The 16,889-nt window shown below is 40.2% G+C and overlaps 1 protein-coding gene and 1 long non-coding RNA gene across 2 annotated transcripts in view; both read right to left on the bottom strand.

Annotated features, from left to right (window-relative positions):
- tpp1 (tripeptidyl peptidase I) overlaps positions 1-5,773 on the bottom strand; it is a 33,978-nt gene extending 28,205 nt beyond the window's left edge. The window contains 3 exon segments of the mRNA XM_043697333.1: positions 2,202-2,341; positions 5,401-5,487; positions 5,690-5,773. Coding sequence (XP_043553268.1) covers positions 2,202-2,341; positions 5,401-5,487; positions 5,690-5,700 — 238 coding nt within the window. The 5' untranslated portion in view covers positions 5,701-5,773.
- Positions 5,774-12,008: 6,235 nt separating this feature from the next.
- On the bottom strand, positions 12,009-16,065 carry LOC122553496. The gene is made up of 3 exons (XR_006312737.1): positions 15,634-16,065; positions 15,490-15,544; positions 12,009-12,112 (listed from the first exon to the last, which is right to left on the bottom strand). It is a non-coding gene; the product is annotated as an uncharacterized LOC122553496 (long non-coding RNA).
- Between the last annotated feature and the right edge of the window lie 824 nt (positions 16,066-16,889).

Genomic DNA, 16,889 nt, shown 5'->3' on the forward strand with positions numbered 1-16,889 from the left:
AGTGAGGTGCCAGAAGACTGAAGGTGGGCTAATGCGGTGCCACTGTTTAGGAAGGGTGGTAAGGACAAGCCAGGGAACTATAGACCAGTGAGCCTGATGTCGGTAGTGGGCAGGTTGTTGGAGGGGATCCTGAGGGACAGGATGTACATGTATTTGGAAAGGCAAGGCCTGATTAGGGATAGTCAACATGGCTTTGTGCATGGGAAATCATGTCTCACAAACTTGATTGAGTTTTTTGAAGAAGTAACAAAGAGGATTGATGAGGGCAGAGCGGTAAATGTAGTCTATATGGACTTCAGTAAGGCGTTCGACAAGGTTCCCCATGTGAGACTGATTAGCAAGGTTAGATCTTATGGAATACAGGGAGAACTAGCTATTTAGATACAGAACTGGCTCATAGGTAGAAAACAGAGGGTGGTGGTGGAGGGTTGTTTTTCAGACTGGAGGCCTGTGACCAGTGGAGTGCCACAAGGATCGGTGCTGGGTCCTCTACGTTTTGTCATTTACATAAATTATTTGGATGTGAAAATAAGAGGTACAGTTAGTAAGTTTGCAGATGACACCAAAATTGGAGGTTACAGGAGTTGGGAGGTCATGCTGTGGCTGTACAGGACATTGGTTAGGCCACTGTTGGAATATTCAGTGCAATTCTGGTCTCCTTCCTATCGGAAAGATGTTGTGAAACATGAAAGGGTTCAGAAAAGATTTACAAGGATGTTGCCAGGGTTGGAGGATTTGAGCTATAGGGAGAGGCTGAACAGATTGGGGCTGTTTCCCCTGGAGCGTCGGAGCTGAGGGGTGACCTTTTTAAGGTTTACAAAATTATGAGGGGCATGGATGGGGTAAATAGGCAAAGTCTTTCCTGGGGTCAGGGAGTCCAGAACTAGAGGGCATAGGTTTAGGGTGAGAGGGGAAAGATATAAAAGAGACCTAAGGGGCAATATTTTCACAGAGGGTGGCACGGGTATGGAATGAGCTGCCAGAGCAAGTGGTGGAGACTGTACAATTGCAACATTTAAGAGGCATTTGGATGGGTATATGAATAGGAAGGGTTGGGAGGGATATGGGCCGGATGCTGTCAGGTGGGCCTAGATTGGGTTGGGATATCTGGTCAGCATGGACGGGTTGGACCAAAGGGTCTGTTTCCATGCTGTACATCTCTATGACTATGACTCAAAATGTTAACTATATTTTTCTCTCCGCAGATGCTGCCAGACCTGCTGAGTTTCTCCAACATTGTCCATGTGTCGTCCAATGTCTTTTTGACTTTGGTCTGTTGCTGCTCTGCGTGCTTAGACATATTTAGCATGGTGCTCACTGAGACTGCATTGCAATTTCAATATCATTTCTGAAGCAGCCAGGTCAACTATTTTTTCTTCCTTTCTCAGCGCCTTGCATGTGTCTCTCCTGCTATTTTTCCAAAATTTAAATGATTGTTTCCAATTAATTTTGTATTTTCTGATTTAACTGTAATACCAAAGTCAGATAGTAATGACTATTATGTATTGATTTTTTTGCAAGCAAGTTATTTAAATAAACTGTAAAAATTCTGACCTGTCCCATTTAGGATTTAACATGCTTGACATAAATCCACTTCTTGCACTTGATTTCTGAATTGCTAGTGCTATGTGTTTAATTAATGTTGAATGTTGCAAAATGTCTTTTGAAAGTGCTGATTAGCCAGGTCATAAAACTTTTCAGTCCACATAGAATCTTACTTCCTGAAAGAGGTGGAGGAGATTGATTTTGCAGAATTTTCATCTTGGGAATTCACCCTGAAATTTTTGTTCCCAATTTGTTAGTAAAATACCTCGTTTTAAACTCAAATTTAAAATAACTAACAGAATTAAATAAACTATTGCTTTGTATCAAGAGATGCTGAAATATAGAGCAGTGTGAATATTTAGAACTTTTTAAAAATAAATCAAGCTTTACAGACTATAGCTGGGAAATTCCTCAAATCTGGTCCCAGTCTGTCAGTGTTACTTTGCCAGAAGCATGCAGAAAACTATGTTCAAGTACAAAGATAGCAATAACTCCTTCACCTAAATACATTAACTTAATATAGTGCCTGGATATTGTGTTTAAGATTGCAATGATTACATTACAAACTAGATAAATTATCAAGACACAGAAAATCCTGCGAACATTGCTAACATATAAAATGGTAAATAAAAAGCATAACATTTTCTAGACATTACCGTATTGGATAGAATGCGGGTTTGATACTTGCTCCAGAAGTTCCTTGAGTTTGTCGGTATTTTGCTGTTTCAATGAAAAAGTGAGTAATAGTTCATCTGAGGCTGATACTCGCCCTACATGTATCCATCCATTAGGAAGACTGCAGAAAAACAGATAACTCATTACAGATACATGTCCAATACATTGAGTGTTGTGCATATTAGGGTCATACAGCCTTTATTATTCAATCACAAAAATTGAAAAAAAAAATCCAGGAAACTCTTTCACAAAAGGATTATCAAGTAAAGGTTTGAAAGAGAACTGCTGAATCGGCTCAAGTGAAAAATAAACACATGTTTCATTCTCCACAATAGTTCTACAGGTGTCCAAATACACATTTGTTCTGTCACCTTTGGCCTTGGCAACATCTTAACTCGCTGCCATCCTGATTATTCCCTTGGTACAGTCCCAATTCCATACGGCCCCATCTATCAAATGTTTATAATGCATTTTTCAATGTATCTGGTAAACAACCAGTTTAGTCATCAATGAATTCATACACAATAACAACTTATTTTTTTCTGTCTAAAATTCACAATATTCCCAGATCATTTTATTTTCTTTTCTCATGATATGTGGGTGTTTCTGACTTGCCAGCATTTATTGCCTGTCCTAGTTGCCCTACAGATTTTGGTGGTGAGCTGCTTCCTTGAACTTAGCTGCAGTCATGAGCTAATAGGTAGACCCGCAATTCTGTTCGGGAGGAATTCCAGGATTTGCGCTCAGCGACAGTGAAGGAATAACTATAACTTTCCAAGTCAGGACAGTGTGTGATAATCAGCAGGTGGTTTTCTTGTCCATGTTTAACCTGCTACAATGAAACTTCATGGATTCTGGAGTAAATGTTGAGGACTACAGGAAGACTCCCTTCCAACGGTACATCACCACCTCTGCTAGGTCTGTTCTGAACATATCCTAGAATGGTGATGGTGTTTCGAACATTGCATGTAAGGTATGACTCCATGAGTCTGACTATGTCAGGCTGTTGTTTAACTAGTCTAAGAGACAACTCTTCCAATTTTGGCACTAGCCCCAGATGTTAGGAGTCAGCAGGGCTGTTTGTAGCATGGTTGTTTCCAGTGCCCTGGTGAGATTTTGTTGCAATTGATACAACTTGCTAAGCCTTTTTGGATGGCAGTTGAGAATCGATGTTGGTCTGGAGTCACATGTAAGCCAGAGCAGGTGAGGAAGGCAGATTTCCTTTCCTGAAGGTCATTAGTAAACCAGATGGGTTTTTCTGACAATCAACAATAGTTTCATGGTCATCATTAGACTTTTCTACCATTTTTATTTCATTTACCATGTTCTGCTCTCTTGACTGATTCCCACTGAACCTCTGATCCACTCAACATCTCTTCTTGGACCTGATTCTAAGTCATGTCACGTATGGTATGGTTTCCTTTCTTCTTGTACTTTCACTTTCAAAATTACCATCAATATTTCTTACTAGAAAAAAATGCCCGTCACCTTCTTGTTTTTGAAAGCTACCTATTTCCCCATCCATAACATTCAACTTCGCTCCAATTTCTTCAAATGTCTTTTCAGATCCCAAATTCTATTTTCCTACAGCTCCTTGTCAGAAACCTTCTAATCAGATTTCCTACTACAACTCTTAACCAACATCTCTAATGGCATGCTCTGAAACTTTGGTGACTTATCTGTCCTTTCCTCCTTTAGCTTCCTGTAGCCTTTGACACTATTGAGCTGAACATCTTCCTCCAACATCTCTCTTCTCCACCTCAGCAGGATAAGTCTTGTTTTGTTATCCAAATCAGAGCCACAGAATCTTTCAATATCATACCATTACCATTGAGACCTCCAGTGATCGGTTTCTGTCTTCTCCCCTATCTCATTTATAGGGTTCCCCTCAGCAATATCAAACTGGGATCAACTTCCAACTGGCTTTGACATCAAGCTGTGTTCCCTAATGACATTGCGTTGGCACATAGCTTGTTTATCAGACACTATTTAACCAGCAGAATCTTGCTCAAACTAAAATTGATGTCGCTGTTCTGCCATAAACAGTTTCTCTCAGTTCCATTCCTATTACTGGCCACTGCCTCCAACTGAACTAGTCTGTTTACAGCCATGACATCTGATTTGACACTGCACAAGCTTCTGACTCCCAAATGTCCTACAAAATCAATATTCTCTTGTCTTAGCAGCTACACTTCTAAAATCTTTATCCATCACCTCTATCTTTCAATACTGCCTTGGTCAGCGATCAATTCTCATCATACAGTAAACTTCACTCTAACCTCAGCTACTTGCAACCTGTCTGCCATCAAATCCTATGCATTCTTCTTTGATTCACATTGACACCTTATCCCCCCAACTCCTTTAATATTCATGTTTAACTCTTTGAAACTATATCCCTAACCCATTTCTGACTTCTCCTAGTCCTGTCGTCCACAACTTGCCATTCCTCTGGTGCTAATCTCTTATGCATTGTGTCTATTGGTGGTTGTGTGTTCAATGAACTAGGCCGTATGCTCTAAAATTCTTGCCCTAAATCAGATGCCCCCACCCCCCCCAACCTCATCGTCCTCTTCAAGTCTGGCCAATCTTTTGCTTATTTTTCCTATTATTCCCTCCCGTACAATCCCTGTGAAGTGCCGAATGTTGTTTTCCTCATATGTTACTGTGACAAAAGCTTTATACAGCTAACGGTACAAATGAGTTCTGAGTGTTTTGTTCACACCTTCCAGTTGTGGTTTATGCAGCTTCTATTTGCAGAAGCTGCCTTAAACAGGGGATGTTCATGTGACACTGACACATTTCAAACAGATATGGCACAAGACAAACGTTGCTGGTGAAAATATAATATATAATGTTAAAGCAATAACTGCAACTGATCAATAATGTCAGCAACAAGTGCACATGGCAGCAATTACGGAGGCAGATGCTGCTGTATGATTTACCCACTGAAGTACTGCTGGTTTTTGTATCTGTAGGCTATTGCCCAGTTAGGTCTGATTCTGGTCTACAGTTTGAAATCAGCTCGAATTTTACGCAGAATGAGTAAATTGCTCCTCAAGCATTAAGAATTCAGAAATTATCATGTGGGCGGACTCGTCAACTTAACAGGGAGTCAGCGGAATGGCATGACATCGTTCCCTGCTTCAAAGGGCAATCACGAGGTCCGTCTCTTGCACTTACCTAACATTCTGATCTGGTTCCAGGTAAACACCGTGGCTGGAAGAGATCACAGCACTGCAAATACAAAACACCACGAACGAGCACCTCCTGTTGCAAACAAAGACAGAGATTTAGGAGAGGGAACGCGGGCACGCAACTCTAAAATACCGTGAATTCTCTTTCAAATCACGTTAATTCGATATCGTTATGGAAGTCATCAGCGTTTCTCGCCCTAAATATCTAGATTCTCGAAGTTCGGTTAAGGATGGCGAAAACGAGTTGGTTGGTTCACTACAGACTTGAGACCTACCCAGAGGCCATTGATAAAGAACTGTCAGGGAGGACGCGACTCGTCGCTGCCCAAACTCACTCTGCAATGAATTCACTCAGTCTGCTGTGTAAGTACTTCCGGGACGTACTGCACCACAACTCGAATATTACTGGTCATGGAGCTCTTCAATTCCAAAATAGTCCTGCAAAGATATATTTCCCAGCAAATGTTTTCAAAGCTAATTGTTTTGAATAAAGTACGAAAGATGGACGTTTGTTTCAAAGGGTCGAGGATGACTTGCTACCACTCCGAGGAGGATAAATACTTCAATCCTGGAGCCTCAGGCTCTGCCCAAGAGCCGGTGCAGGTTTGATGATGGAGATGAGTAGGACATTCTGGTGTGCTTTCTACTGCCTGCACGTGACCTCTGAGCATCACTGGGTGCATGAAGTGTTTGGTGCCTTCACCAGTTTGTGCTTTCCAGGGCAAGCGATTCCTGTGTGTTGGTGGGATGTTGTATTTGCTTAGGTAGGCTTTCTGGATATCCTTATAGCATTTACTCTGCCCACCTTACCAAACGTGGAGCTCAGAGTAGAGTGTATTCAGGGAGTTTTGTGTCTGGCTTGTGAGCAGTGGGGCTCACCTACCACATCTGGCTATGCTTGTCCCGTGCCTGGATACTAGCAGAATTGGTCTAGGAGAGAACACTTGTATTGGAACATGTATACTGCCAGTGGATTGGCAGCATTTTATGAAGGGTTGGTGTAACCCTCCAGTGATTTGAGCTGTCTACACAGTCCACGTTTTATGATCTTGCATTGCAGAAGCATACTGAAGGTTGGGGACCACAGCTGCTCAGTAGACTATGAGCTTAGTGTTGAGTTTGCAGTCTTGGGCTTCAACCACTCTGGTTACTCAGGCATCTGAAGGCTGCGCTGGAATTGATGTTGATTTCATTGTCAATGTTTACTCGCAGCAAGAGAATTATTTCAATTTGTTTGCACAAGCCCACGTGATTTTTTTCTCTTGCCTTTGATATGGTCACTAACCCCACCACCCTCCAACATCTTTCAGTTAATTATCTAGCTGAGTAAGATTATCTTTGAGGAGAAAGTGAGGTCTGCAGATGCTGGAGATCAGAGCTGAAAATGTGTTGCTGGAAAAGCGCAGCAGGTCAGGCAGCATCCATGGAACAGGAGAATCGACGTTCCTGAAGAAGGGCTTATGCCCAAAACGTCGATTCTCCTGTTCCCTGGATGCTGCCTGACCTGCTGCACTTTTCCAGCAACACATTTTCAGCTAAGATTATCCTTGCTTGTTAACTTAAAGTGCTATGTCCTTTTCCTAATATTTCTATTCATTCATGTGGGTATTTCTGGCTCAGTCAGTATTTATTGCCCATCTCTACTTGATCAACAGAAGGCTAGATTTTACTGTATAGTAAAATGACTGCATAGTATCCAAGGTGGTGCACAATCACCAGCAAACATAATAGGTCTGACCTTCAGAGGAAGTGAAAGTCTTTGTGAAATAGCTGAAGGTGGTTAGGATATAGCACACCACCCGACAGAAATCCTGCAGTGATGTCCTGTTGCTGAAATGATTGACATTTAACCACCAGATCCATCTTCCTTTTTGGCTAGATATAACTCCAATTGATTCCTAGCTTAATTAGGCAAAATTTGGACTTTATAGCTTGTACCAGATTACATTTTGATTTTGATCCGGTGCTGACAAACATTATCTTGGTTATGCTACTCCGTATTCTGAAGCCTTGTAATCCTGAATTCATTCTCTGCTCGGTCATTAAAATCAATGCATTGTTACCTGATCAGTGATACTCCTTTTAACATTGAATCCTTTGTCATAAAGAGTGGGTGCTGGAAAAGTACAGCTGGTCAGGGAGCATCTGAGGAGCAGAAGAGTTGATGTTTCTATTATAAGCTCTTAATCAGGAATGTGGAATGGAGGAAGAGGGCTGGGAATGCGATAGGTAGATGAAGGTGGGGGGTGATGGTGATAGGTCGGAGCAGATAGGTGGGAAGGAAGGTAGACAGCAGGACAGTTCAAGAGGGTGGTGCCGAGTTGGAGGGGTGGATCTGGGACACATTGATCCTGTGTGGTTGGAGGGTGCCAAGGCTGAAGATGAGGCATTCTACCTCCAGATGTCAGGTGGCTAGAAATTGGTGGTGGAGGCTGGGGGTGAACTGTTCAACCACAGGGCAGTGGAGTTGTCTAGTGCGAGTGACCCAGAGATTTCTCTGAAATGTTCCGCAAGTTGCCGTTCTGTCTCCACAATGTAGAGGAGACCATGGCGAGAGCAACAGACACTGTAGATGACGTATGTGGAGGTGCAGGAAAATCTGTCGGATGTGGAAGGAGGGGCCTTGGATGGAGGCATGGGCCAGTTTGACACCTCTTGTGGTGGTAAGGAAAGATGTTGGGAGTGGAGGGTGGGGTAGACCTAATAAGTGAGTCATGGAGGGAATGGTCTCGATGGAACCCAAATAGGGGTAGAGAAGGAAATATCTCTGTGGTGGTGGGGTCTGTTTGAAAAGGCAGGGGATGATGTGTTGTATCTGGAGGTTGGTGGGATGGAAGGTGAGGAGCTGGGGGGTGGGGTCTGTACTTCTTGCAATTGGAATGGTCAGGTTCAAGGCGGAGCGGTGGGAAGTGGAGGAGATGCACTAGAGGGCATCATTAACCATGTGGGAGGAGGTCACTGAAGGAGGTAGCCATCTGGGATGTTCTGTGGTGGAAATGGTCTTCCTGGCAGCTGATGTTGTGGAAACAGAGGAATTGGGAATAAGGGATATCATTTTTACAGGAGGCAGGGTGGAAGGAGGTGTAATCCAGGTAACTAGGAGTCAATGGGTTTGATTGTAGATGTCAGTGTTGAGTCGGTCACCAGAAATGGAGATGGAGAGGTACAGGAAGGGGAGGCAGGTGTCCGAGATGGTCCAGGTAAACTGGAGGTCATGGTGGAAGGTTTTGTGAAATTGATGAACTGTTCAACCTCTTTGAGGTGCTGCCAATACAGTCATCGAAGTAGCAGAGGAAAAAGTGGGGAATGGTGCCGGTGTAGCTGTGGAATATGGACTGTTGAGGCAGGCATAGCTGGGGCCCATGGCTACCTCTCTGGTCTGGAAGAAGTGAGGGGATTCGAAGGAGAAATCGTTGAGGGTTCATCCTTTGCTAATGAAATTTCCTACAAATACCTACCCTCTCATTGAAAAGAAAGCCATAAATTAATTATTAATGTCTTTGCATTCCAACCCATTTTGGAATTTTGCCCGAACAGTTACAGCCCTTTGCTGTACATGGGTGAAGGGTCTTAAAGGTTTAGTATGGAGGAGTGCCCAAAGCACCATTAGAATCTTGAATGAGTATGACATAACAGCTGGGTCTTCCTTATTGTGACTTCCACATCAATGAAACCTGTACTTAATTGCCACTACAGAAACTACTCCTGTTCAATGCCTCTGAATTAGGAAGCACAGGTTCAAGTCTGTTCTGCTCCACAGGCATGACATAACATCTCTGAACTGATTGATTAAAAACTGTTTATAAGAGCCTCTTGTGTTAAACCAGTGAGTTTTCCTCTACTACACTAAAACAAACAGGTTCCCAGAGCCCTAAAGATGATTTGATTTGACTACATACATCATTCCTGTCCACCCGTAATATGCTTTGTATCTCTTTATAATGAAAGCAGTGCTTTAGAATACATGACAATTTCCATTCGTACGCCATGCTTATGAACTGTATTCTGCATCTTTATTCTCTGCCCAACCAGAGAACAGGTGAGTTATTCACCATGCATTATTACCTCAGACAACACAATATCACATGACTAAATCATTAATACAGTAGGTATACTTTGCTCTACATTTATTTACATAAATACAAAGATATAGGAAATCTATTAAAAACAGTATTTTTAAGAACAATCTGGATTAATAGGTCCATTAGAGAAAGTTGACTTTTTAAACATGTGCTTGAAATGTAACAGTCCCCTCTGACCAATCAGAAGAATTTAAGTTTTCTAAATTGTTTGAGATTAAATGATAGCTTTGGAGGTATGGTCAAAACTTAAAACTAGTAGTTGGAATCATCACAGTTATGAAACAATTTTCAAGCAGTGCCAATTTTTCTGCAGTCATTAAGCGATTAAATGTCAAGTCTTCGTGTCATGGTTGAGATTGGAATAAGGGCCTGCAATAGTTGACATTTCTTCTGCACATTTCTCTCAGACCAGTCATCAGCTCATATGGATGTTATAAAGTAAATTAATATTTCAAGTTAATTAATACTTCAAAAAAGCTGTCAGAAGAAAACATTTAATTTGTGATTAGGAACCTGGTACATGTAGTTAAGAATTTCTTGTCATCTATAGTTACTCAAAATAAACCCTTAAGTCAACACTGCTTGAAACTAAATAAAACTAAAACAGATGAATGCATCGTGATATGACTATTTGATCATGCATTCCTGTTATCAGCTCTCTGAAGTAATATTAGTTTTTCATTTATAACCAGAGGTGGAAAAAGATCTAGTTCTGTTTCTATTTCTAATCAGCAATTCTATTCAACAGATATTTTCTCTGCTCCCTTTTGAAGGTATCAAATAATCCCAGACCAGCATGCATATTTTGAACATGTTATCAAGTTAACTAAGTTGCACATTTTTATATATGGACTCTGAACTGAGCAAGCTTGATTAGACAAGTGAGTTCAGAGTGCATAATACGAAGGAAACGTATTTATTTGACAGATGAAGTTTATATACACTAATTTAAAGTCTAGCTCTAAAATTTTAAGTCTTAATTTGTGTATTTTAATATGGAGCTTAGCAAAACCTAAATATAATACCTTTGAAAACTAATTTGAACTGCATTATTGTGCATTTGGATCATCAGAGTTCTTTAATAGCCAGAGGAAATATATATAACTAGCCTTGAGAAACTTATGGCATTCTTTATTCACAATGTTAAAAAAAAATCAAAACCTTCTCCGTTTCCTATATCTCTCTGTGCTACTGGCAAGGTTAGACTCAATCACCTTTAATTCCACTCAGGAAATGATCATGGGAAGGCACAGCAGCAATCATCTTGTGGGCATTCTCATAGCATTTATTTGGTGCTGCTCTGAAAGTAACATGAAATAAACTGAGTGAGTGGAAAAGTGCTTATCTCGTGCTCTACCATTGTGAAACAGTATATTCAGGACTTATGTCATACTGGGCACGCCATGTTAATGGAAGTTATGCAGAGTGCAGCCTGTTCAAATTTCTCAGCCAGCAAATCATTTCAATAATCACCTCAAGTGCTTCCGTTTGATTTGCAGGAAATAGTAAGAAATTTATTAGCAGCCATAGGGCTCAGTTAACGTCCATCTTGAAGTGTTCAGCTTATTACAGCTTGTATGAAGGAACATTAGGTAAAAATATGAAAACATAGTTTAATGACTTATTTTCCCCTGAAGAATGAATACAGAACTTCTAAGAAAATTGTTAGTCCATCTTCAATTCAACTAGTTTACTGTGGTACTTGTTGCTTCCTTTGGAAATAGTTTCAGACTGCACTATGAAGAAATGCAAATTGTTTCTGTATTATACTTTGTGCTCTTAATTTACCCAAAAAAGAAAATCCCTCACAGAATGGCCCAGTGGATGTGACATATATCGGCAGGCAACTTCTTCCACATAGGGCATTGACTGCATCCTCCACAAGCATCCATAACACACAATTCCTCCATAAGCTGAATTCTTGCAGAATCATTGGGTAAAGAACAGGAGTGAATGGCCAGGCTAATTTCCCCCTTTTATAACCAAAGAATATTAAGATAAGGCTGTTACTGAGATAATTGCTTTCAGAATCCTGCTCAAAATGTTTCTCTCCCTTTATTAAATGTGAAAAAAGGGTCAAGCTGTGAAACCGCAGAAACCACTCATCATATACTGGCTAGAGGCCTCCATTTTCTCAGACAGCATGAAAAATCCAAGCACATGTTTAGCACATTTAAAGAATGCTCAGGCAATAATCAAAAAACCATCATTGTAGACAACAGGAATTAAACATCGGCCAAGGAACTGTCAAGATTAAATTGAAATCAATACCATCTCATTTACAATACAAACTCATTACAAAACACTTTAAAAAAAAAACTTGTATGTATTTTATACATGTATGTACATTTGCTGTGCATTTAAAATCATTAAGAAAAACAACCTGAACTTTTAAAATATTTAACTGATGGTAAATGTAATCCCAGCATCCAAATTTACCAAGGCTGTTCAATCTTAAAAGATGCAAATTAAGTAGTTCAATTTCAGGAAGTTTAGTTTTATTATAAATTAAAAGCTAATCAGTAACTGAAAAATAGTAATCTTCATCCTCTGTGTCATCTGATTGAGTATCTTCTCTACTCTTGAATACTGTTCCTATGTTAGACTTCTGTGCACCTGAAAAATATAGTCAAATTTCAAAAGCTATTGCAACTAGCAAAACATTACGTGTGTAGACCTGTACAACTATTAATCTGAGAGTCAAAGCCCAAGGCCTTACTTACCTGCAAGTTGGCGAGTCAGCAGACCTGTGTTTCAGCAGATGGGAGTGGGACAATACACATTGATTTGGATTTTATTGTCATGTGTACTTTACAGTAAGAATACAATAAAAAATGAAAAGTGATCATTCAGAGAAAGGTTTCAGGTCTTCAGTTTCTGCAAGTTGAACAGAAATTTTCACTATCTCATACACAGGCAGCAGCTGGGAGTCAGTGCATGCCAAGTTAAAGAAGAAAATCAGTGGTGTTGCAGCAAAGTCATAAGCTGATGTTTGGTGAGTATCTAGTGCAAGTGTCAATTTGCAAAGGGTAGGTTCTGGGAACCAGTTGGTTAATAAATTTACTATTTCAATTATATAGTCTGAAAGTAAGCTTAAGACATGGCTGAATAGCTGAGCTGCATGGAATACTTAAACTGTATCATTTGGGGAGACATATGCCTAGACAATCACATGTCTCCAGTCGCAAAGCTTTGAGCTTCACATTGTGAAACTTGGTCCCAGATTGGAGACACTGTGCTGCATCCAGAAAACGGACAATGATGGATTGCAGGTTTAACAAAGCAGTCACACCACAGATTAAGTGCATGTAATTGGAGGGGTAATGGGTAAGCTGTCTAATAAGACTAAGCTGGAAGTACAGGAGTTCTGACTCTGTTTAAAATTCAGTTGTGGAATGTGGGCTCTGCTGGCTGGCTAGCATTCATTGCCTATCTCTAATGGGCTTTGAGAAGTTGTTGTGCTGCCTTCTTGAACTGCTGTAAGTCCACGTGCTGTAGGTTGACCTACATTACCCTTCGGGAGGCAATTCCAGGATTTTGACCCAGTCACAGGTGAAGGAACGGTGATATATTCCCAAGTCTGGATGGTGAGTGGCTCGGAGGTAGTGTTTCCATGTATCTGCTGCCCTTGTCCTTCTAGATGGAAGTTGTGGTGGGTTTTCCCTAGATAGTGTCAAGCTTCTTGAGTGTTGTTGGAACTGCACCCATCCAGGCAACTGGATTCCATCACATTCCTGACTTTGTGCCTGGTAGATGGTTGACAGGCTTTGAGTAATCTGGAGATGGGTTACTCACAGCAGTATTCATAGGCTCTGACCAGCTCTTGTAGCCTGTGACAATGCTATCACTTTAAAAAGGTTAATTTGTCCTGCATTTCATTTGAAGATAAGTTGTAAAGGCAGAGGTGCCCAAGTGTCAATGTTCAGAGGCCTTTGGGGTTTCTTTAAAACAGTTTAACATTGGAATGGGAGAAGCCAGTTCAGGCTTTCTAGTTATTTTCTGGTGCAATGGTCCCAACACGTTGGGGTCCCACAAAGCTTGCAAACTTCAATAACTGATTCTTAACGAGGGCTTTCCCTGAGATCTCTTTGTGTTGAGTTGTGAGTAAGCATCTGTGTTTGAATTTACATTTTTGCTGAGGGGTATGTTTATGGGATATTACTATATTGGAACAATTAATTAGTAATAGTTACTGTGTCTAGTATTTGGTTATGTTTTCCAATAGTTAAGTTATTCTAAAATCCACTTTTGCTTGTGTTTAAACTAATTGTGTTTTTAAAGTTGTATGGTTTGACCAGCTGTATCACATCTGGAACACCCATTTCACATCTACCCTTAAAATAAGAAAAGGGTAGGTGAGAGGTGACCTTAAAATATTTGAGGGGGTCTGACCTGGTCCATAACAGACTGGGGGCTCTCGTCAGGATAATTCTACAATTCCAATTTGGGTTTAAGGTTGTCAGACTCAAAGGCAGCAAGTAAGTGTTAGAGTCTTTTGTTTCAGGTGTTGAATTTGGATGGTTTAAACAGGGTACAGGGGGAGCTAGCTATTTAGATACAGAACTGACTCAAAGGTAGAAGACAGGGTGGTGGTGGAGGGTTGCTTTTCAGACTGGAGGCCTGTGACCAGTGGTGTGCCACAAGGATTGGAGTTGGGTCCACTGCTTTTTGTCATTTATATAAATGATTTGGGTGTGAATATAGGTACAGTTAGTAAGTTTGCAGATGACACCAAACTTGGAGGTGTATGGACAGTGAAGGTTACCTCAGATTACAATGGGATCTTGATCAGATGGAGTTTAATTTAGATAAATGTGAGGTGCTGCATTTTGGAAAAGCAAATCAGAGTAGGACTTATGCACTTAATGGCAAGGTCCTAGACAGTATTGCTGAATAGAGACCTTGGAGTGCAGGTTCATGGTTCCTTGAAAGTTTAGTCGCAGGTAGACAGGTTAGTGAAGGTGGCAGTTGGTATGCTTTCCTTTATTGGTTAGAGTATTGAGTACAAGAGTTGGAAGGTCATGTTGCAGCTGTACAGGACATTGTATTCCAAAAGTGGCCTAACCAATGTTCAATTTTGGTCTCTCTGGTATAGGAAAGATACCAGGGAGACCTAAATACCTAAAGTATTTTGTATAGTTTTGGTCTCCTTACCTAACAGAAACTATACTTTTCATAGAGGAAACATTTTTATATTTCTAGCTGCCTCACTGGGCTGATAACAGGGATGGGCAGGATTGTTTGAGGAGAGATTGGTTCGACTAAACCTGTATTCATTAGAGCTTAGAAGAATGAGAGGAGGGATCTGATTAAAACATATAAAATTGTAACAAGGCTAGATGGAGTAGATGCAGGGAGGTTGTTTTCCCTGGATGGGAAGTCTATAACTGTGAATCACAATCTCAGGATACAGGATAGGCCATTTGGGACACAGATGAGGAATTCACATGCAGAAGGCTGTATCACTGAGTTTATTCCAGAAAGAGATTGATATGAAAGACATCAAGGATGGGGACAGGAAGCTGGAATATGACATTGAGATAGAGAATCAGACATGATCATTTTGAACGGCCTACCCTGTTCCAAATCTTTGTATCTTCCTAAGTTTCTATCTGTGATCCAGAGACCTGTTAAGCCACAGCTCCACCAACTTGCTTACTACCACTACCTTGTAATTGTAGTTTTCTTGAGTTCTACTTTCCCTCCCATTTCCTGATTTACAACTTTGTCTTATTTATATCCTCTGTGGTATCTACCAATGAAAAATAGCTGTTCGGTTCCTTTGCTATCTCATTACTTTCCATTATTAATTCTCCAGACATGCTTTCTGTAGAACCAACACATTTTCCTAATTCTTGATTTTTAATTATCCATAGAACAGTTTTTATATTTCTAGCAGCTCTTACACTGTAATTTTTCCTTGTTAACAATTTGCATATTCATGTGGGATTAAACAGGAGTTAAATAATTATTACTAGGTGTAGTTCTCTTACCTTCAAATAAATGTGATGATTTTGATCTAGCCGGTGACATACAAAATTCAGGTTTCTAAAATAAGAATAATTAGATCTCAAAGTATGAAAATATGAAACATTTTATATTGATCATTTAAGTAATTAAAATCAATTGTTTCTTACCGATCTTTTAGGGACCTTGGACCAATTCTTCATCTTGCTTTTTTTTTGCAGTTGAAAAACATATTTATCATTATTAGCACTATATAAAGAAAAAAATAATTATTCCAGTAAGTTGTACAAAACTAAACTTCAGATGTATATGCAGAAGGAAAGCCCAGTGATGTTTCAGATTGTTACAAAAATTCTTGATCATGAATATTTAGAATTTGAAAATTTGCATTTATACTCCATAATTTCTGATTTGATTACAAATGTATCACTGCAAAGGTTAAGAATAGGTCACACAGACGTTTGGTTATGAAATACTGCAAGTAAATGGGGAGGAGATGGCCTAGTGGTATTATTGTTGGAGATCCAGGGAATGTTTGGGCACATGGATTCGAATCCTGCCATGGCAGATAGTGGGATTTTATTCAATAAAAATCTGGAGTTAAGTGTCTAATGATGACCATATCGATTATTGGTAAAGCCATGAGTCTATTGTCGACTGTTGGGAAAACCCAGCTCCTTCACTAATGGTCTTTAAAAAAGAAAGCTGTCATCCTTACCTAGTCCGGCCTATATGTGACTCCAGACCCAGAGTATTGTGGTTGACTGCCCTTTGGGCATTTAGGAAAAGGCATTCAATGCTGGCCTAGCCAGCAACACCCTTATCCTGTGGATGAATAAAAAAAAAGGAGGATATTTGCCAGCATGAGGAGATGTTGGCACAATGATAATGTCACTGTAATAGTCACACATAGAACCAAGATCTGGAGCATAGATTCAAATCTCACCATTGCACAAGGTAGAATTTAAATTCAGTTTAAAAAAATCTGGAATTGAACTGTAACTATTAAACTATCAACTTTTGTAAAAACCCATCTGGTTCACTACTGTCCTCCAGAGAAGGGAAGTTTTCATTCCTATCTGGGCTGTGACTCCAGAACAAAGCAATGTAATTGACTTTTAATTACTCTCAACTTGCTACAAATTAGCTACTTTATTTAAGGACAATAGATAGACAATAAATAATGGCCCAGTGAGTAATGCCCACATCCCATAAAAGAACAAAAAAAGAACAACCATCTTTAGTTGTTTCATCAATTACCTCCCCTCCATGGAGGTATTTGGTGTCTGCACAATGTACCATTCCTCACAACTCAAACGCTGAAGCAGCCCGTAACTATTTGCTGCAAGACCTTGACAACATTCAGGTGTGGGCTGATAAGTAACATGCAATGTTCACATCACAAATGCCAGGCAATGACTATCTT

This window comes from Chiloscyllium plagiosum, chromosome 10, assembly GCF_004010195.1.
Source record: "Chiloscyllium plagiosum isolate BGI_BamShark_2017 chromosome 10, ASM401019v2, whole genome shotgun sequence".
NCBI lineage: Eukaryota > Metazoa > Chordata > Chondrichthyes > Orectolobiformes > Hemiscylliidae > Chiloscyllium > Chiloscyllium plagiosum.